Source organism: Danio rerio, chromosome 8, assembly GCF_052040795.2.
Source record: "Danio rerio strain M-AB ecotype USA chromosome 8, GRCz13ab, whole genome shotgun sequence".
Taxonomy (NCBI): Eukaryota; Metazoa; Chordata; class Actinopteri; order Cypriniformes; family Danionidae; genus Danio; species Danio rerio.
The window spans coordinates 54,972,164-54,990,000 of NC_141028.1; the positions used below are offsets into that span (position 1 = coordinate 54,972,164).

Below are 17,837 nucleotides of genomic sequence, written 5' to 3' on the forward strand. Positions count from 1 at the left end.
AAAAAATCCATATATGCAAAGAAAACAAATCTAATTAGTTTACAAATTAAATTTTGTGTAATAAAATGAAATGGTGCCGGGAAAACGCATTGAACACATGAAAAAAGGCAGTGAAAGCCCAGACAGCAGCTGAAATCTCTCAGTAGTTCTTCAGCTGCTTCAGTCCAACATCTACATTAGCAGCAGTGGCGGTGCTAGCTGGAATAGCACCCTGGGTGAACCACCCCATAAGGGTTTAGGGTTATTTAGTAATAGGGTTTAGGGTTAGGGGTTAAGGGTTTAGGGTTATTTAGTGTTAGGGTTTAGGGTAAGGGGTTAGGGGTGTATGGTTATTTAATGTAAGTGTTTAGGGTTAAGGGTATCTATCTAGTTTATCTATCTATCCTTTGAAATCTAACTTCATATCTATCTATCTATCTATCTATCTATCTATCTATCTATCTATCTATCTATCTATCTATCTATCTATCTATCTATCTATCTATCTATCTATCTATCTATCTATCTATCCTTTGAAATCTATCTATCTATCTATCTATCTATCTATCTATCTATCTATCTATCTATCTATCTATCTATCTATCTATCTATCTATCTATCTATCTATCTATCTATCTATCTATCTATCTATCTATCTATCCTTTGAAATCTATCTATCTATCTATCTATCTATCTATCTATCTATCTATCTATCTATCTATCTATCTATCTATCTATCTATCTATCTATCTATCTATCTATCTATCTATCTATCTATCCTTTGAAATCTATCTATCTATCTATCTATCTATCTATCTATCTATCTATCTATCTATCTATCTATCTATCTATCTATCTATCTATCTATCTATCTATCTATCTATCTATCTATCTATCTATCTATCTATCCTTTGAAATCTATCTATCTATCTATCTATCTATCTATCTATCTATCTATCTATCTATCTATCTATCTATCTATCTATCTATCTATCTATCTATCTATCTATCTATCTATCTATCTATCTATCTATCTATCCTTTGAAATCTATCTATCTATCTATCTATCTATCTATCTATCTATCTATCTATCTATCTATCTATCTATCTATCTATCTATCTATCTATCTATCTATCTATCTATCTATCTATCTATCTATCTATCTATCTATCTATCTATCTATCTATCTATCTATCTATCATCTATCCTTTGAAATCTAACTTCATATCTATCTATCTATCTATCTATCTATCTATCTATCTATCTATCTATCTATCTATCTATCTATCTATCTATCTATCTATCTATCTATCTATCTATCTATCTATCTATCTATCTATCTATCATTATAAATAAAAAATACTATTAATATTATTATTATTTATTATTATTATTATACAATTATTATTATTATTATTATAAATAAATAATAGAAATCAAACCTAAATGTAACTGGAAAAAAAAATAATTTTGACAATTCTATAAAATACAAAAAAAATGTTTTGTAGAATTATCTGTTCATCTTGGACTTGACTCGAGGCCGAGAAATAATGTTATGAGTTCTTATCTCCCTGACTCATTACCCATTCTTTCTGCTTCTATAGCAATACTTAGTCAAAATATAAGATCATCCTTATATTATATCAACTTTAGTTTTGTCAACTAGCAAAAGACACCGAATGTGAATGGCCACTAACGTCTTTATTCTGGCATCACCACTCTTGGGATTAATACACTAGCATAAAGTAAAACAAATCTCAAAGCTTACTGGGCCACATATTATTTTTACCGCCACTGATTAGCAGGATGATGAAGATGAAAACAGGATGGACATTTCAGCAAGACAATGATCCAAAACACAGCCGAGGAAACTCTCAAATGCTTTCAGAGAAAGAAAATCAAGCTGTGGAATGGCCTAGCCAATCCCCTGACTTGAATCCAATAGAGAACACAAAATAAAGATGAGATTTGATAGACTCACAGAAACATCAAGATTTTTACACTCGGTTGAAGTCTGTGATAAACTCACACCTAAGCAGTGCATGTGACTTCATTCTCCATATGAGAGGCGTCTTTAAGCTGCCATCATTAAAAAAGCCTTTATTTAAAGTATTAAATAGATTTCAGTAGTTGTGTCAATATCGTGTTCTTACAAAAAAATTTAAAAAATTGTTATTTGTATCTAAATTTGGTTTAATTTCATGTCAACAGCTTCTTTTAGAAATATTTTTCCCAGGAAAACCCGTGATGTGTTCAGTACTTCTTCCCCCACTGTACATGACTCTCTGGAGTACTTGACATTAACCTCTACTCCATCTGTTTACTGTAGAAAAAGACTAGCAAAGTGAAGAAATCCTCTAGTTTTGAGGACACCGACACCGATCAGGAGAGCTCAAGCGGGGCATCTAAAGCACAAGCACATCACAGCAGGTACCATTTAGAATTACTCTTGATGATTAGATTTATTTTAAATACATGATTTATTTTTCATTAGGCATAGTTCACCAATCTATCTTATCTTCAAATCTGCCTTAAATGAACAGCTGACCTGAAAAATTCAAGTTACTTCATCATTTACTTTCTCTCACATGGCTTTATACCATTATAACTTTCTTTCTTCTGTTGAAAACTAAAGAAGATACTTTGAAGAATGCTAATTCCTGGCGCACATTGACTTCCATTTATTCATTCTTCTTCAGCTTTGTTCCTTTATTCACCAGGGGTCGCCACAGCGGAATGAACTAAAACACATTGGGTGGCCTACCAGCTGCAACCCAGTACTGGGAAACATCCATACACACTCATACACTATAAACCAGGGGTCTCAAACTCAATTTACCTGGGGGCCACAGGAGGCAAAGTCTGGGTGAGGCTGGGCCGCATAAGGGATTTCACAAAAAAAAGTCCTCAAATGTCATTATTAACAGTTTTAATTATTTCTTCTGAACATGAAGTGTCCTGAACAATAAATAGAAAATTGAGTGAAGATTATGAACAGTTCATCTGAACATGGCATCTTTTGCCTACTCCTTGCTGCCAGAGACTTGACAGCGCTTCTTCTCACAAATCTGAACCACATTTGGCTTTAGAGCGGAAGCAGTTGAGACCCTCAGTATGGCTTGAAGATGATCATCATTAAGTCTAGACCTGTACTTTGACTTATTGAAGTCCTAGGGAAAAAAGTGGGGGAACTCACTCAAAACTTCCATTCCCTCACCTAAAAAAGGCGTATATATGTATAAATAAAACACCTCCACCCCACTCCAGTCACATCAGTCTGTACCAGTCTGTATCTACCTATAATATCAATATATATAAGATGCAGGGCAGGCACGTGCACACATAGGGCTCAACCTGTGCAGTGCACATGCCCTTTTTAGTCTTGCATAGAAAGTGCCCTTCCAAAATGATCAAAAGTGCCCCCGCGACGCGACACACCCTCGGTCCCACCCTTCAGTAGGCGCGCGACAACACCGCTCTTGAGTACGCGCGCGACAACACAGCTGACCAGAACGCGCGCGACAACGCGCATTGAGTGACAAGCGCGCTGTGTACGGATAGAATCAGCGAAGCGGGGAACGCTCTCTCTCCCCGCTCCGCTGATTCTGTCAGAGTACAGCGGTCGGCGCGGGCCACAAAATATTGCACTGAGGGCCGCAAATGGCCCGCGGGCCGCGAGTTTGAGACCCCTGCTATAAACAATTTAGTTTATTCAATTCACCTATAGCTGATATCTTTGGACTGTGCGGGAAACCTGAGCACGCGGGGGAAACCTATGCCAACATGGGAACATGCAAACTCCGCACAAAAATGCCAGCTGACCCAGACTCAAACCAGCGACCTTCTTGTTGTGAGGTGACAGTGCTAACTACTGAGCCACCATGTCGCTCTGCATTGTAAACAAAATGCTATCGACATAGAGTTGCTCAAGACTTGTGAATTCCCCCAAATCCACAAAGAAATTGTCCAAAAACTAGTTCTACCAGAAAGACTATAGGAGGAAGATAAACGTTTGAACATTTATTGTGAATTGTTTGCATGAATGCAAATTTGTTACGGTCCTTTTATAAAGTTCTTTGACGTAAGCCCCGTCTAGAGTGCAGAACTCTGGATGAGCTGGCAGATCCTGCCTGAAGATGAAGGCAGGGCGAAGCCAACCCTCTGAGGGGAGACGAGGCCGGCCTGGTGGTGGTGGTGATAGGGAGGATGGAGGGAAACTTCCGCAACGTCACATGAGTAGAGCAAAACAGATTGTTTAGATGGGCTTATATACATGGCTTGCTTGGTTGTTATAGGCTGACGAGATAATTATTATGAGTGACGTTACGTCTCAGTCTTCCTGGTAGAACTATAGCTAAAGCTTTCAATTCTGAGATTATTTGAGTGTTTAACACGCTTGCTGGAAGTCACCCTGCCTTCACCTCATGGTAATAAATGGGTGGGCTTTTTCATATAAACAATGATCTTCTGGTACTAATGAACCAAGAGGGTGCTGAGAAAATACTGTCAACCCCCACATCCCACCATCAACAGCTTGAACTGTTGATAAAAGACAAGATGGAGTCATGCTTTCAGGTAGTTTATGCCAAATCCTGACACTGTGCCAAAATCAACGGTTATAATCAAGACTCATCAGAAATTTTCTGTAAGGAACACTCATATCTTAAAATATAATATAATATCTTATAATATCAGCAAGAAGGTCGCTGGTTCGAGCCTCGGCGGGGCCAGTTGGCGTTTCTCTGAGGAGTTTGCATGTTCTCCCTGCGTTCGCGTGGGTTTCCTCCATGTGCTCCGGTTTCCCCCACAGTCCAAAGACATGCAGTACAGGTGAATTGGATAGGCTAAGTTGTCCATAGTGTATGAGTGTATGGGTGTTTTCCAGAGATGGGTTGCATCCGCTGTGTAAAACATATGCTGGATAAGTTGGCGGTTCATTCCGCTGTGGTGACCCCAGATTAATAAAGGTACTAATCCAAAAAGAAATAGAATGAATGAATGAATGAATCTTATAATATAAGAAGGGCTCATATTACAACCAGAGGTAAACGGTTGAGTTTTACTATTTTTGAATCCACTCAGTCAATTTTCAGGTCTGGCCACAGCACTTTTAGCTTAGCTTAGCATTAATCATTGAATTGGATTAGACCATTAGCATTCCACTCAAGAAAAAAAAAAAAACATTTAGATAACTTCCCGATTTAAAGCTTGACTCTTTTATTGTTTGCTAAGATGTGATGATATGATGCAGCACTGTTGCCTAGTTACCTACCTGCAAACTATCTGCAGTAGCTGCATAATATCATTGTGCTTACTCCAACCATTAAGCAGCAAATTTTCTTGTTTATTATTCCAGAGTTAGACTATAGTTCCTAGCCGTATTTACCTAGAAAATAGCAGCTTTTCAATTTTCGTTGGTTAAAAATTTTTTTGAGCGAGATGCTAATGGTCTAATCCGATTCAATAATCTATGCTAAGCTAAGCTAGGTGCTCGAAAATGAAAAAAGGATTCGAAAATGGTCAAACTCAACTGTTTAACTCTTGATGACTTGGAGTGGAGTGGAGTGTTGTACAATGTTGTACAATTTTGATGAGCCTGTTTGAATGTTAGCCTCAGTGTTACTTATTCAATAACACATAACATCTGCTTCAAGGTTGGACGCATTGTGCATTCAGAAACTCGCCTCTGCAGACCTTGGTTTGCAGAATACCCATGTGTTTGAATCATTCTGACCGTTCCTCTCTGACCTCTGGCATCATCAAGACACTTTTATCCACTTAACTTTTCTGAATGTATAACTTCTGTATAATTGACAATTCTCTCTAAATCCTGGAGATAGTTATATGCCTGTAGATCAACAGATTTGTCCATTTAAATCCCATTTCTAAGTTCAGCAGATCATCTTGACCATGTCTACAAGCTTCATTGGCTTCACATGATTGATTATTAGATAGTATTTGCATTCCTGTCATTGGAAAGCTGTACCTAATAAAGTGGCCAGTGTATGTTTAGTCATACATTTTCTTTTCGGCTTAGTCCCTTTTTTAATTCAGGGTCGCCACAGCGGAACAAACCGCCAACTTATCCAGCGTGTTTTTACGCAGCGGATGCCCTTCCAGCTGGAACCCATCACTGGGAAATGTTTAGTCATACATTGAGTTAGTTATTCTTTGCGACTATCTTTTTCTAATCTACAGTATCTAATGTGTTTTAACAGGAAGAAAAAAACCATGAAGCTGTCAAGAGCCCTTTCTGACCTGGTATACATGAAATCTGTGGGAATGCCAGACTTTGAGTCTCAAGGTGAAAAGGACTTAAAATGTCTCCAAATGGCCATATTTATTTACGCACCATACATAATAATAAGAAAAAAATATGAAAAACAACTATATTGGTGTCTATTTTAAGTGCATGAGTCTTCAAAAGTGTTGTTGTCTTCTCCTTTAAATCCTGAGTCTATTTAAAGCTAAAATATAGTTGATATTTTAAGACCTTGATTTTAACTTTCAAAGCAGTGCATGGGTTAGCACCCAGTTACATCTGCGACCTGGTGACCCTCGCCACCCCAGCCCGCAGTCTTCATTCTGAATCGAGACTTACATTGCATCAGCCATGGTGTAAACTCAAGACCATGGGTGGGAGGGCTTTTTCACACAGTGCGCCTAAGCTTTGGAATGAACTCCCCATCAGCATTAGGAATGCCGCCTCTCTGGACTGTTTTACGAAACTTTTTAAGACTCACCTTTTTAGCATTGCTTTTAATTTAGGATGATTATTTTGTATAACTTTTTATTACTATCTTATGGTTCATATTTTTATTGTTTTATTCCATCTTTTATTGTGGTGCTGTTTTGCTTGCCTTGTGTTTTAGTGTTTCGCCTGTAGCGCTTTGAGTATAGGAAAAGTGCATTACAAATAAAATGTATTATTATTATTATTATTATTATTATTGTTATTATTATTATTTTTTTATGATTATTATTACTATTATTATTATTATTATTATTATGATTATTACTATTATTATTATTTATTATTATTATTATTATTATTATTATTATTATTATTATTATTATTATTATTATTATTACTATTATTATTATTTTTTATGATTATTATTATTATTACTATTATTATTATTATTATTATTATTTTTACTATTATTATTTATTATTATTATTATTATTATTATTATTATTATTATTATTATTATGATTACTATTATTATTTTTTATGATTATTATTATTATTATTATTACTATTATTATTATTATTATTATTACTATTATTATTATTATTATTGATAGACTCCAACAATATTATTTTTAAATTATTTTAAAATCAATATCTTTAAAAGGCTCCAGGGCATTTTCAACAATCAAGATATTTATTAGAAATCTTTATTATAACTATTATTAGTCGTTTGTGTTGCTTAAAAATGCTGCAGCGTTAACTTGTGCCCCAAATTATATTTAATTAATTTTAAAAAGTGTACACAGTTTATATCAGAATTATTATTATCCCCCCTGTTTATTTTTTGTTTAACGGAGAGCAGATTTTTTTTTCAACACATTTCTAAACATAATAGTTTTAATAACTCATCTCTAAAAACTGATTTATTTTATCTTTGCCGTGATGACAGTAAATAATATTTGACTAGATATTTTTCAAGACATTTCTATACAGCTTAAAGTGACATTTAAAGGCTTAACTAGGTTAATTAGTTTAACTAGGCAGGTTAGGGTATTGTATAACGATGGTTTGTTCTGTAGACTATCGAGAAAAAAATTAGCCTAAAGAGGCTAATAATTTTGTCCTCAAAATGGTGTTTAAAAAAATAAAAACTGCTTTTACTCTAGCCGAAATAAAACAAAAGACTTTCTCTAGAAGAAAAAATATTATCAGACATACTGTGAAAAATTTCCTTGATCATGTTTAACATCATCTGGGAAATATGTATAAAAAAAAAAATGAAAGGGGGGCTAATAATTCTGACTTTATGTGTGTTTGTTGGCAGGTGTCACTTGGCAGGTGTCGTCGATGAGCGAGACCAAAGCTCATCAGTTAATCCAGCAGAAGCCGGTGCCGTTCATGCGGTTCAACCAGCGGCAGCTCTCTCGCGTCTACCCATCTCCTTACCGCGTGGACTCCAGCAACTTCAACCCACAGCCCTTCTGGAACGCTGGCTGCCATCTGGGTACGCCAGTCCACCCACTGACAAATGTTTATGTTTATCCGGGAGACTGCGAATAAACAGCATGTCTAAAGCATACTGGCAACCTGCTGCTCATTAATATTGAAGACACAACTAGATTTGCTAATGACTTATTATAAAACATATGATTTCAGTTGCTGGAATGGTCCTTGATGATATAGAGTTGAAGTCAGAATTATTAACCCTCCAGAATTATACCCTCCTGTATATTTCTGTTTAACAGAAGGAATTTTTTCAACACGTCTAAACATAATAGTTTTAATAACACATTTCTAATAACTAATTTATTTTATCTTTGCCATGATGACAGTGAATAATATTTGACTAGATATTTTTCAAGATGCTAGAATTCAGCTTAAAGTGATATTAAAGGCTTAAGTTAAGGTAATTAGGCAATCATTGTGTAAAAAATTCAAATCTGCTTTTATTTTAGCCAAAATAAACCAAAAAAGACTTTCTTCAGAAGAAAAAATATTATCAGACATACTGTGACACATTTCCTTGCTCTGTTAAGCATCATTTGGGAAATATTTCAAAACGAAAAAATATTTGTAATAATTTTGACTTCACCTGTGTGATTTCAGTTGCTGGAATGATCACTGATAATATTGATATTCTTGTTATTATGATTGTTGTTGAGTTTTGATCGATTTATTTTGTGCAGTTGCGCTGAATTACCAGTCAGAGGGAAGAGTGCTGCAGCTCAACAGAGCTAAGTTCTATTGCAATGGCAACTGTGGTTACATTCAGAAGCCTGGCTGCTTGTGTGAAGGTCAGTATACCCATTAGTGTGCTTCCTCCAATCTACATATTTTATAGGTATTGTATGTCTGTGTTTTGTATAATACATCTTCTTGCTTTTTATTTTGTTCTATTTTATTAGAGCGTTGGTGCATACGATTATTCATAATCAATATTATTTTATTTTATTTTATTTTATTTTATTTTATTTTATTTTATTTTATTTTATTTTATTATTTTAAGCTTATTAGCTGCCTACCCAGCATGCATAGGACAGCAGCATAATCAATCCTTATTTAGTTTTTAATTTAATTTTATTTTATTTTATTTTATTTTATTTTATTTTATTTTATTTTAAGCTCATTAGCTGTCTAGCCAGCATGCATAGGACAGCAGCATAATCAATCCTTATTTAGTTTTATTTTTATTTTATTTTATTTTATTTTATTTTATTTTATTTTATTTTATTTTATTTTTTTAAGCTTATTAGCTGCCTACCTAGCATGCATAGGACAACAGCATAATCAATCCTTATTTAGTTTTTATTTTTATTTTATTTTATTTTATTTTATTTTATTTTATTTTATTTTATTTTATTTTATTTTATTTTATTTTATTTTTTATTTTATTTTATTTTGTTTTATTTTATTTTAAGCTTATTAGCTGCCTAGCCAGCATGCATAGGACAGCAGCATAATCAATCTTTATTTTATTTTATTTTATTTTATTTTATTTTATTTTATTTTAAGCTTAATAGCTGCCTACTCAACAGGCACAGGACGTCAGCATTACGTCAGTTTGACGTGTACCTGTCATGGGAACATTGCATTTTGCTTGGAAATGAAAATCAGGTTGACGTCAGACCAACGTTACTGTCCAACATCAAACCTAAAATCAACCAAATATCAACGTCTAATGATGTTACAGCTTGAGGTTGTGTGGATGTTACCACTATGACGTCTATCAGACGCTGAATTTTGGTGGCCATACCTGATGAATAAATGTCAGTATTTGACGTCAATATGACGCTGGTTTAAGATGTTGTCTCAATGCTAGGTTTTGGTCACTTTTCAACACAACCTAAAATCAACCGAATATCAACTTCATTTGACGTCATTAGCCCCTTTCACACAGTGATACCGGTAAATATCCGGAAAATTTACGGAACGACTTTACCGGTATATTGAAAAAAGCGCTGTTCACACAGGCGAGGACGTTACGGAATTTTTCCGGAAAAGAGCATTCACACATCCATTCCAAAATACCGGTAAATTCTGACATCATTCACCACAAATGAGCTTTAAACGGCTGCGCTTGTATTTGTAAACATTTGACTAAATTACAAACTCTGTGGATGATCAATATTGTAAACAACTTTCGCAGGATCACTTTCGCATTTCGAGATGTTCATAATATGTGCGTGTGCAGGCGCTCACAGGCTGTTTCATGGGCACACGCAAAGCTTGAAGGTAAACAAACAACGGCTTATCATTAGCATCTCATCGATGATCATTTACACAGTTGGCATTAAGAAGAACATATAAACGTGATTTGACTAACTTCTAGCAGCTAAATGTGTCTGGGAAAATATTCAAAGGCTTTAATTCTCATAAACCGCGCGGACGTAAATGCGTCTGACTGTTGTGATTGGCTAAAGCAGAAGTCTTAGGTCAGCACGTTCTAGACGTGCACGCGCTTATTCCGGAAATATTCCTTCTGCGTTCACACAGCGCAGCATTCCGGCAAATTGCCGGTAATGTTACAACTTCTCTTTCCGGAAAATAGCCAGAACGAATTTACCGGTATTTTCAAAAAGGACCTGTTCACACATACAACCTTTCCGGAAAATTGCCGGTAATTTTCCGGAAAGGTCTGTATGTGTGAAAGGGGCTATTATTGGACATCAAAAAAACATTCTCCTTAGACACTTGCTAGACATTGAATTTTGGTCACCTGACATCACAACCTAAATCTGACCTAATAACAATGTATTGTGCCTGCTGGGCATTATTAGGATATTTGCTGTTAAATGCAATTTATGAAGTACATATTGTGCATGATCTTATTGTAAATCCCTAATCCTACACCAATAACGAAACTTATATCTTAATAGCTAATAATGAGTGGCAAATTAGGAGTTTATTGACACATCTTTTTCATTCTTTTTTGCATTCATTTTATTATAGTTTACTTAAGTATACATTTTGCATGATCTTTTATTTTATTTTATTTTAACTACAATTTAATTTAATTTAATTTAATTACATTTTAGTTTAAGTACCAATTCTCATTGTTTAATAGTTATTACTTGCCTATTATTAAACATGTTTATTTGTTATTTATAAAGTACATATTCTGCATGATTCAATTTTATTTAGTTTTTTATTTTATTTGACTTTTTTATTTTATTTTATCTTATTTTGGGAGAATGTTAATCAAAGTGTTTTTATCAAGTGGGATTATAAAAAGACCATTAAAAGCTGGCTATATTCACAGACTGTTGTCACATAACTGTGTTTAAACCCGTTATAACAGTGATTTTTCCATAATAGGTCCACTTTATGAGTTGTGATTGATCAATTCAAATCAAGCATTTGTGAGAGCTGTGTAATAATAATAATTTAGCTGAAGTTTAGCATTTCCCTTTAATAAATTGGGCAAATCAAGTGGATAAATACAATATTTGCATTACTTTGCAAGACTTTTTAGTGCAAAAGAACATCAATAAATCAAGTCAAAGTTAGACATCCTAACCCAAGCAAGCCAAATTGGAAATTATGTCATGAAATATTAAAATGAGCTTTGAGTATGACATTTTTAAATAATCTGTCCTCTTTGTTCTTGCAGGTTCCTTTAATCCAGTAGCTGAGGATCCTTTGCCAGGTCGATTGAAAAAGCAACTGATTCTTAAGGTCATCAGTGGTCAGCAATTGCCCAAACCAAAAGACTCCATGCTGGGGGACAGAGGAGAGGTAAAGCAAACCTTCAGCAGTCCACTTCAAATTAAACTAACCTTAAATGGTCAACTATTAATTGTTGTCTCAGCAATAAAAAAACTAAACTTGTATCCAAACTGTATGAAAACAAACATAATGACAAAAAAATAGAATGCTTTCAATCCAATGAATGCTATCAAGCAATGCATCCAGAATAATTCTGGATTTTTAAGCAAATCCATAATAATTTTAACTTATTTTGCTTATAAACTTTAACTCTAAAACTTTATATTTATATTTACCTTTATATGTAATACATTGACAAAAATCCAAAATAATTCTGCATTTTTCAGAAAATCCAGAATCATTTGCCTATAATCTTTAGCTCTAAAATAGTTAGTTAGTTAGTTAGTTAGTTTGTTTGTTTGTTTGTTTGTTTGTTTGTTTGTTTGTTTGTTATTCATTTATTTAACACATACAAAAAAATCCAGGATAATTGTGCATTTTTCAGCAAATCCAGAATAACTTAAAAAAAATTTTATCTCTACACTTTGTTTCTAAAACTTTATTTATTTATCTTATTATTTTAATCTTATTTATTTTTAATCTTATTTATTTATAATCTAATTTATTTATGTTATTTATTTTTAATATTATTTATTTATAATCTTATTTATGATCTTATTTATTTATGATCTTATTTATTTTTAATCTTATTTATTTATAACTTATTTATTTTTAATCTTATTTATATATAATCTTATTTTTTATAATTTTATTTAATCTTTATTTATATTTTTTTATTTATATTTACATTTATTTATTTTTGTTTTTCTAAATAATTTGTTGTTATTGTTTATTATTATTTATTATTATTATTATTATTATTATTATTATTATTATTATTATTATTATTATTATTATTTAAAGCATTGGGTTTCTTTAGCACACACTTTTAGTTTCACAACAAAAAGAAGCCAAATGAAAACATTTATTATACTGATCAAAGTTTTTTCACTATTTGCTTATGATTTAAAGTATTTGTGATTTATTTACAATCCATTAAGCATACATAATGTACTCTGCATAATGTACATAAATTTTTTGAAAGGAATGATGATCAGGATTCAACAGGATTTGAATGAATTGCGAAAAGTATGTATATGAATTTCACTGAACAAGTCTTTCAATCGCTGGTCTTCTCACAATACATATTAGCTGTCATTGTGTGAATAATACAAGACAGATTGGACAGGAGGGGGGTGGGGGGGTCACACATTAGGTAACATTTCAATAAAAAATCATAATTTCATACATGATAAGTGATACAGGAGATATTTCATGGGCTCTGATGGTGCATTTGTGCTTCTCTTAGACTTGAATATTAGTCCCTTCTCTTAGTCTTCTATTAATTGGGGTTGCCACAGCAGAATGAACCGGCATAATATCCAGCAAATGTTTTATGCAGCGGATGCTCTTCCAGCTGCAAAAAGTAAGCACAATTGATTTGTATTGGGTCAACATGAAGGAATTAACTAGTTTTTACCAATTTAAGTGGATTGAATATAAAAGTAATAAATTGTCCTAGAAAAAAAAATCAAGAATTGTTTAGTTTTAGCTCTTGATTTTTCTTTAAATGAAATGTGCCCTTGATTCATTTGCTTCTATATATAAATGTTTACCTTAACACATGCTTTTGTATTGTTTTAAAGCTCTTTTAAATATTCTTATTTAATATTTCTTGTGTAGATAATCGATCCGTTTGTGGAAGTGGAGATTATTGGGCTACCGGTGGATTGCTGCAAAGAGCAAACCAGAGTGGTTGACGACAATGGTGAGAGAGTAATATCATGACAGATTTTATACTACACACACAAACCACATCAACAGCACATCTTGAAATTGAACCTGTAATTGTCTGGGGATTGGTCATTAAAGTGTCATTAAACTGTGAAGCCATTTCCTTGAGTGTTCATTTGTTTGGAAGCCTAAGATCTAACCTCGAAAGCCAATCTTTCTGACTGTAAACATTTCAATAATTCATGAACTCAATTTACATGTTAATCGACACCTTTTTGTGATGACTCACAGGTGATAAGTGCAGAATGCCACATTGTGGTTGGAAGTTTGAAACAATTGGAAGTTGTGTGTTTTTGTAGGGCAGATCAGGATTGATTTGATTGATTGATTGATTGATTGATTGATTGATTGATTGATTGATTGATTGATTGATTGATCGATGTAGGATAAATCCTGCAAGAAATGTAATAAATAGACATGCAAATTAATAAATAAATTAAGTAATAAATCCACAAATTAATACATTAATCTAATTAATCCACTGCATAAAAAAACAATAAATAAATACATATGTAAATAAAACAATGAAAATATATAAATCTACAAATCTACAAATTCTGCATAAATAAAACAATAAGTAAATAAATACACAAATATTTATATAATCCACAAGTTTATGTATAAAGAAAACAATAAATAAATAAATACACAAATAAAAAATAAATAAATAAAAACTATTCACAAATTCCTGCATAAAAAAACAATAAATAAAAAAAATATGCAAATACACACACACACACACATATATATATATATATATATGTGTGTGTGTGTGTGTGTGTATATATACACACACAAATGTCTGCATAAATAAAACAAAACATAAATAATTATGCACATAAATAAATAAATAAATATAAAATTCCACAAATTCCTGCATAAAAAAACAAGAAATAAATAAATATGCAAATGCACACACACACACACACACACACACACACACACACACACACATATGTATGTACACTAATTCCAGTGTAAAAATAAATAAATAAATAAATGCACAGATAAATAAGTAAATTTATATATTAAAATCCACAAATTCCTGCATAAATAAAAATAATAAATAAATACGGAATTCAAACAAGAAAAGTATATTCAAATCCAAAACATTTTGCATAAATAAAACAATAAATAAATATGCAAATAAATAAATAAATATGTATATATATCCACAAACTTTTACATAAATAAAACAAATAAATATGTAAATAAGTAAATAAATATACATAGAAATCCTGCATAAAAATAAATAAATGCTGAAATGAAAGTAGTTTTTTGTCCTCCCTTGATAAACATTGACAACATTCACTTTAGTATTTAATATATATTTATTTATCTGTGTATTTATTTATTATATATTGTTTTTTGTGTTTATTTGTTGTTTTTGCAGGTTTCCTCCTCCAAATTTATTTATTCATTCAATTATCCATTTTCCTTCAGCTTAGTCCTTTTATTCATAAGAGGTCACCACACCAGAATGAACCACCAACTTATCCAGCATATGTTTTTCCAGCTACACACACATACACTACGACCAATTTAGTTTATCCAATTCACCTATAGCGCAGGAAACCCACGCCGACACTGGGAGAACATGCAAACTCCACACAGAAATGCCAACTGACCCCTCTGGGACTCGATCCAGCAACCTTCTTGCTGTGAGGCGACAGTGCTAAGCACTGAGCCACCGTGTCGCCCTTTATTATTATTTTTATTTATTGTGGTGCTACTGTAATTTGGAAGTTGACAATTTTGGATGCTGTCAAATGCAGACTATATTAAGGAATGCGTAGGTGTAATAACTTTGAGATGGTGTGCAGTACAGGCTTAGTAATGGGCTCTATTTATTTATTTGTTTATTTGTGTGTTCTGTGAAACATGAAGTGGCAGAATTTGGCATGATTTTAGATGGGATTTGTTTATAGTAGCCACTTAAAAACAGCATGTAAAACAAGAACTACAGTGATCCAAGAATAGAGCCATGAGGGACTCCAGAGGTTATGCAGTGCAGATTGTTTTAAAAGACTTTTTATTCTGGATGTACTCTGTATCTGCTGGTTAAATGTGTTAAATACAATGAACAATTTTAGAAGAATAACACTCGATTAATTTATTCAGCCCCTCTATAGTGAGCAATTTCAGTAAGTGGCTTATTTTGTGAAGGTCGGGCAGGTAATTTTGTTTGAGTGTAACTGGCAGGTGAATATGAACATTCTGACACCTCCAATAGTCTCATGCATTATATAATTTCTCCATGAATTAGGCCTCCTCACACCTCCTCTTCTCTCTTTCTTTTTCAGGATTCAATCCTATGTGGGAAGAAACTCTCGTCTTCACTCTGCACATGCCAGAGAACGCTCTTATACGCTTCCTGGTGTGGGATCATGATCCGATAGGCCAAGATTTCATTGGTCAGAGGACCATCGCCTTTAACAGCATGATTCCCGGTATCAAATTTCCAAAATATAAGAGAAAATAACTGATCCCTCAGGCCTTTTGCATTTCTTGGTCCCAATTCATATTAGGTGACCTTATATTTATATACTAATACAGTGCATCGGGAAAGTATTCATAGCGCTTCACTTTTTCCACATTTTTTATGTCACAGCCTTTTTCCAAAATGTATTAAATCCATTTATTTCCTCAAAATTCTACACACAACACCCCATAATGACACTGTGAAAAAACTGTTTTTGAAATTGTTGCAAATTTATTAAAAATAAAAAAACTGAAAATTAACATGTACATCAGCATCCACAGCCTTTGCTCATTTCTTTGTTGATGCACCTTTGGCAGCAATTACAGCCTCAAGTCTTTTTGAATATGAAGCCACAAGCTTGGCACACCTGTCTTTGGGAATTTTTGGGCAATTCCTCTTTGCAGTACCCCTCATGCTCTATCAGATGCTTTGTTTCTAGTGAAGATTTAGAAAAACTTGTTCATGCTTTTATCAGCAGCAGGGTGGATTACTGTAATGGACTCCTCACTGGTCTTCCTAAAAAGACAATCAGACAGTTACAGCTCATCCAGAACGCTGCAGCCAAAATTCTGACCTGAACCAGGAAATCAGAGCACGTCACACCTGTCCTCAAGTCTTTACACTGGCTGCCAGTTACATTCAGAATAGATTTTACAGTATTATTACTGGTCTATAAATCACTAAATGGCCTAGGACCTCAATACATTACAGATATGCGCACTGAATACAAACCCAACAGATCACTCAGATCTTTTGGATCATATAAACTAGAAGTTCCAAGAGTTCAGTCAAAGCAGGGTGAATCAGCTTTCAGCCACTACGCCCCTCGCTGCTGGAATCAGCTTCCGGAAATGATCAGATGTGCTCCAACATTAGGCACATTCAAATCAAGACTGAAAACACATCTGTTTAGCTGTGCCTTTACTGAATGAGCAATGTGCTGCGTCCGACAGATTGCACTATCATGTTTTTCTCTTCTTCTTCATTCTTTTAAATCACATTTTACCTGTTTTTATGTTTTTTTACGCATTTTTATTATTTGTTTTTATTTTTATTTTACATGTTTTTTTTATTCTTGTTTATGTAAAGCACTTTGAATTGCCACTGTGTATAAAATGTGCTATATAAATAAACCTGCCTTGCCTTGCCTTGCCTATCAGGTTGGATGGGAAGCGACGGTGTACAGCCATTCTCAGATCTCTCCAGAGATGTTCAATAGGATTTAGTTCTGCTCTGGCTGGGCCACTCAAGGTCATTTACCGAGTTGTTGTGAAGCTACTCAATTGATGTTTTGGCGGAGTGCTTTGGGTCATTGTCTTGCCGGAAAATGAATTGTCGCACCAGTCTGAGGTCAAGGGCACTCTGAAGCAGGTTTTCATTCAGGGTGTCACTGTGCATTGCTGCATTCATCTTTCCCTCTATCATGACCAGCCTACCAGTTCCCATCCCCACAGCATAATGCTGCCACCACCATGTTTCACTGTAGGGATGGTATTGGTGATGAGCGGTGCCTGGTTTTCTCCAAACGTAACGCCTGGCATTCACTCCAAAGGGTTTTAATTTTAGTCCCATCCGAATCAGAGATCCGAATCAGAGTTTCTTATGGTCGTTCAGATGCCTTT

General features: G+C 33.6%; 1 protein-coding gene across 27 annotated transcripts in view; it reads left to right on the forward strand.

Moving 5' to 3' along the window:
• plch2a (phospholipase C, eta 2a) overlaps window positions 1-17,837 on the forward strand; it is a 297,015-nt gene that overhangs the window by 263,351 nt on the left and 15,827 nt on the right. For all 27 annotated transcript variants that reach the window (XR_015496795.1, XR_015496792.1, XR_015496793.1 and 24 more), the window contains 7 exons: window positions 2,310-2,410; window positions 6,199-6,284; window positions 7,999-8,178; window positions 8,861-8,968; window positions 11,785-11,909; window positions 13,623-13,707; window positions 16,037-16,183. Coding sequence is in view for 17 of the 27 variants with exons in the window: in XM_087262673.1 (XP_087118799.1) it covers window positions 2,310-2,410; window positions 6,199-6,284; window positions 7,999-8,178; window positions 8,861-8,968; window positions 11,785-11,909; window positions 13,623-13,707; window positions 16,037-16,183 (832 nt within the window). In the remaining 10 variants the exon portion in view is untranslated. The remainder of the gene's footprint in view (window positions 1-2,309; window positions 2,411-6,198; window positions 6,285-7,998; window positions 8,179-8,860; window positions 8,969-11,784; window positions 11,910-13,622; window positions 13,708-16,036; window positions 16,184-17,837) is intronic.